This window comes from Echinops telfairi, unplaced genomic scaffold (genome assembly GCF_000313985.2).
Source record: "Echinops telfairi isolate 266 unplaced genomic scaffold, ASM31398v2 ScPeMD7_18;HRSCAF=68, whole genome shotgun sequence".
In the NCBI taxonomy this organism is placed as follows: domain Eukaryota; kingdom Metazoa; phylum Chordata; class Mammalia; order Afrosoricida; family Tenrecidae; genus Echinops; species Echinops telfairi.
The window spans coordinates 91,137,232-91,142,256 of record NW_022103915.1 but is presented as its reverse complement, the minus strand read 5'-3'; the positions used below and the strand labels follow the sequence as shown (position 1 = coordinate 91,142,256).

The 5,025-nt window shown below is 50.0% G+C and overlaps 1 protein-coding gene across 1 annotated transcript; it reads left to right on the top strand.

Annotated features, from left to right (window-relative positions):
• Positions 1-222: 222 nt before the first annotated feature.
• ACTC1 (actin alpha cardiac muscle 1) lies at positions 223-4,825 on the top strand. The gene is made up of 6 exons (XM_004712683.3): positions 223-386; positions 1,425-1,749; positions 2,381-2,542; positions 2,656-2,847; positions 3,593-3,774; positions 4,496-4,825. Exons 1-6 carry the CDS (start codon positions 258-260, stop codon positions 4,637-4,639), a joined length of 1,134 nt encoding a protein of 377 aa, XP_004712740.1. The 5' UTR covers positions 223-257; the 3' UTR covers positions 4,640-4,825.
• The last annotated feature ends 200 nt before the right edge of the window (positions 4,826-5,025 follow it).

Sequence of the window (5,025 nt, the reverse complement as noted above, 5' to 3'; positions counted from 1 at the left end):
GCCCCTCCTCTCACCTGAGACGGAGGGTGAGATTCCGGCAGGTTCCTCTCCTCTCTGCTGGCAGACCTCCCTCCCCACCTCCTTCCCGCTGAGGTTTCCCCCTCCTCTTCTTTACTTGGCTGAGCGGGGAGAGGTGGCCAGCGTTTGCTCCAAGTACCTGCTTCCCATGACCCCCTCCTCCCAGAGTCCCGACAAGGACCACTCCGCCAGCCACTTTGCTCTCTCCAACCTGCAGACCCCACTGAAGCTGTGCGAAGATGTGCGACGACGAGGAGACTACCGCCCTGGTGTGCGACAACGGCTCTGGGCTGGTGAAGGCCGGCTTCGCGGGCGACGACGCGCCCCGAGCCGTCTTCCCTTCCATCGTGGGCCGCCCTCGGCACCAGGTAAATGGCCCCCCTTGCCTGGCTTGCCCGGCCGGGAACAGCCACAGCCCACTCAATGTCCCTTCCTCCATACCTGTACCTCTTCAGCCCGGCCATCTAGGATGCGCCTGAACGGCCTCTCCTGTTCCGAGAACACTTCGGTCAAATAAGAAAAAGACAGGCTAAGCCAAGACAGGCAATACTTAATCCCCAGCAAGGAAGGTGCCCCTTCCCTCCATCCACCCCACCCTCACACCCTCAAAGGGCCTGGCTCCGGTGTCTGAAAAATCACCAGCGCCTTCGCTCCACTCCCAACTTTCAGGCTTTTTAACCCTCGGTCTCTCCTCTGTCCACTCCTCTAGCCTCCTTTTTCAGTCCTGTTCAAAACTCAGCAATCACCGAACTTCTCCCAGTCAGCCGGGACCCTGTTGGAATTCCTCTCTCTCACAGTTCACAGGGCTCCCAAAAGGTGCAATCCATCTGCCTCCTGGCTGGTGCGTTTTTAGAACATAAGCTGGACAGAGGCAGGAAGTGTCATGGTGAGAGTGAGATACCACCTTGCTGATCAGGAGAAATGCCAGGCTCTGCGGGCTTGCGACATGCCTGGCTCCCGAGGCTGTGTGACTCTGGGCCGGCTGGCCGGGTGCTCATGGCATAGCTGTCTATCTTTTTATGTTCACTGGATGAATGTCAAAAATCTTCTCTGAGCAGCGATACCATGTGTTGTTGAGCCAGTCATTCTGAAGCATGACTATCTCTGTTCTGATTGACGTGAGCGAGATTACTCATTCCGTAAAACCATTAATGGTGTTTTAAAAAGGAGGTGAAATCAGTTTCTCCCCACCCCCCACCTCCACACACATGGTTATAGTCTGAACAACAGAAGTATACCTCTGTTGGGAGGAGGACTTAACATTTTTGTCTAACTTGGTGTAAAGTTCTACAGTCCTTTACTAGTGGCAGTATTTATACGTTTATATTTGGCAGGGTGATTAGAGGGCACCTGGTAGTGCATCACTTGTCCGAAGCTTCATGGTCGAATCTCGTCTCTTCCTACAGGGAGTTATGGTGGGTATGGGTCAGAAGGATTCCTATGTAGGTGATGAGGCCCAGAGCAAGCGAGGCATCCTGACTCTCAAGTACCCTATTGAGCACGGCATCATCACCAACTGGGACGACATGGAGAAGATCTGGCACCACACCTTCTACAATGAGCTCCGCGTGGCCCCAGAGGAGCACCCCACCCTACTCACCGAGGCCCCGTTGAACCCCAAAGCCAACAGGGAGAAGATGACCCAAATCATGTTTGAGACCTTCAATGTCCCTGCCATGTATGTGGCCATCCAGGCGGTGCTGTCCCTGTATGCTTCTGGACGTACCACAGGTATGGTTGGGCTGTGGGACATAGCTTAGGCACATTCATTCCCAAGTCATTGCTGGGTCAAGGGCTCTCAAGGTGAAAAGGGAAAGGTCTCTTCCTCACCTGCCCTGGCTGAGAGATTCATGACAATAGCACCCCAAAGTTAGTTCAGAGCACTTCAGAGAGCCAGGGTACTTGGGGTTAGAGTCTTCCCTTGTCTAAGATATGCGAGGTCACCCCCCAAAGCTCTGCATAATGTTAGCACGCAGCTGTCACTTACACCATCACAGCCGCAGGGCAAGCATCTTCCAAGAACGTCCTCATTCTTCACAGAATCTGAGTGAAAAAAGAAAGAAATGTGTGTACGCTAGACAACAGAGGGCCTGGGTGCTTATATAGAATGTGCTCACAGCTGTTACCGTAGATGGCCATTTGGAAGCATGGGGCGGGGGTGGGGGGTGTCTATAGCCACCTCTAAAAGAATGGACACTTGCTGGCCTCAGCTGTTCGGTTTCAGTGCTCTATGATGGGCAGGGATCTCATGTTACCTGAATCAATGCCCAGGACTAGGATTTCTCCGTCAAGATTGGAAGCAGGCCTTGCTCTGGCTAGAGCAGTGGGCTTTGACCTTGCTCTTTCCCCTTTCCTCTGACAGGCATTGTTCTGGACTCTGGGGATGGAGTTACCCACAATGTCCCCATCTATGAGGGCTACGCTTTGCCCCATGCCATCATGCGTCTGGATCTAGCTGGGCGTGATCTCACCGACTATCTCATGAAGATCCTCACGGAGCGGGGTTATTCCTTTGTCACTACTGGTGAGCGAGTCTCCGTGTGTGCTTGTTGTTTCCTCTCCTCAGCAAACCCACCCACCTGCCCACCATTGACTTCATTCTTCAGAGTTTGACTGTGATCCCCTTCCTGTCTGCAGCCGAGCGAGAAATCGTCCGTGACATTAAAGAGAAGCTGTGCTATGTTGCCCTGGATTTTGAGAATGAGATGGCCACCGCCGCCTCTTCGTCCTCCCTGGAGAAGAGCTATGAGCTGCCTGATGGCCAAGTCATCACTATTGGCAACGAGCGCTTCCGCTGCCCGGAGACGCTCTTCCAGCCCTCTTTCATTGGTGAGTTGTAGGGGCCGGAGCACAAGCACAGCTTTCCCTGGGGCATCCTGCGGTGTCCTGGAAAGAGGAAAGAGCTCTTGAACTAGGGCAAGTCCCACACAACTCGGTCTCAAGTCCCAATGTCTCACTAAGTGGAGAGTCCGTGTTCCGCACCAGTGACACCATAACCGATAACATCACTGACTTCATTTCACAATAAAGGACCAGACAACGTAGTTGCTGAATATCACCTATCTCTTGAGAAGGAGGCAGAGTGGGTTAAGAGAGCTGACTTATTCTAATAGGCTCCAACTACCAAGTAGGGTGACTTTTCTTCTCAATTCCTCATCTTGAAGGATACAGTATTCCTACCAGCAACTTGACCTGCCTCTGCCACCAAACCTTTTTTTAAATAAGGAGTGAAGTTTTCAAGCGGAAGCTTGCCATGCTCTTAGTTCAGTCCACACATTGAAATACGGGTCCTGTCCTTTCCCAAAGTATCTCCCGGACATCTGATGGTTTACCGAGGTAGTCGCTCCAATCTGGGCGCTAAACACAGCTGTTCCTTTCTTGGCCGTCTGCTGTGGATTCCCTGTCAGCGCTTTTGAGAAACACCTGTTCCACAAATGTCATCCAGTATATTTTATAGGGGAACATATGTTTCAGAGACAATGATGACAGCTCCCTGACACAGAGATCTTCCTCCCCCTGCCAATCAAATACACTGTGATCTCTTTTCTTTCTTTCTTTTTAATCTTGTTCCTAGGTATGGAATCTGCTGGCATACATGAAACTACTTACAACAGCATCATGAAGTGTGACATTGATATTCGCAAGGACTTGTATGCCAACAACGTCTTGTCTGGAGGCACCACCATGTACCCTGGTATTGCTGATCGCATGCAGAAGGAAATCACCGCCCTGGCTCCCAGCACCATGAAGATTAAGGTAAAGTACATCCGTGCCTGGGAAAATCAAAGCAAGCCTTACTGTTATTCCAAACAACTCCTTTCCTCCTACGCTTAACTTCCTGTCTCTGACACGATTCACCTGTTCACTTTTCTAGCATCTGGGTTTTCAAGCACCATTCCCAAGATGAGAAAAAAAAATAAATGCATTCAAGCAGTAGATAAAAATACAGCTTTGAAGAAAAAAATATATATGGTTTTGAACACATTAAGTCCCCAACACTTGGGCTAGAATTCACCTGACATTGAGCACATGGCTACATTATTCTCTAGTTCAGAGAATGGAAATTAAGAAAATCCTTATTTTGTAGAGACTTGGGTATGTAGAGTAGCAGCCCTGCTGGCACAGTGGGCTCACAAATGGCTTAGTTGGCAGTGGGAAATGGCTAAACCCTGCACAGGGGAGAGATGGCGTTTTCTATTTCTATGAAGGCATCAGTCTTGGAAACCCGATGGAGGGGGGTGGCTGTGGCATCCACTCAAAGGCCGTGGGTTTGCTTTCAGGTTGATCATGGGGAGGGTGGACTGGAGGGAGGTCCACACAAGTTGACCTGGTCATATTAGATTTCAGTTTGAGATATCCCGTGTTACACTGAGTTAAAAGCTAATGTTTTCTTCCATGAACCTTTCCCGTATGCTGCTTGCTGGGTGCTTGGGAAGTCGCAGGTTCACTGGAGGCTCGGTTTTCCTTCTCTCTGCAGATTATTGCTCCTCCTGAGCGTAAGTACTCTGTGTGGATTGGGGGCTCTATCCTGGCCTCCCTGTCCACCTTTCAGCAGATGTGGATCAGCAAGCAAGAATATGATGAGGCAGGCCCGTCCATTGTCCACCGCAAATGCTTCTAAGGAAGGTGCTTTCCCTCTTAGTCTACCTAACATTCAGGATGACCGTATTATGCTTCTTGGAGTCTCTCAAGCTACCCTCCCTCATCTCTCATCCATCATTGTACAGTTTGTTTACACATGTGCAATTTATTTGTGCTTCTAATATTTATTGCTTTATAAATAAACCAGACCAGGACTTGCAACCTACAAGAGCCTTTTGTTTCTTTTGGGGGTCTGGGCATGATGTGGGGCAGGTGTTTGCTTACTCATCTACTGATGCCTCCGATGCCATGTACAGTATTACATTACATTGTATACATTATAATGTTGAGCATCATAGTACTGTGAAGTTCATCGGATGAACTACCAACAGAAAAACTGCCACTGAATTAATTCTGTCTCATACA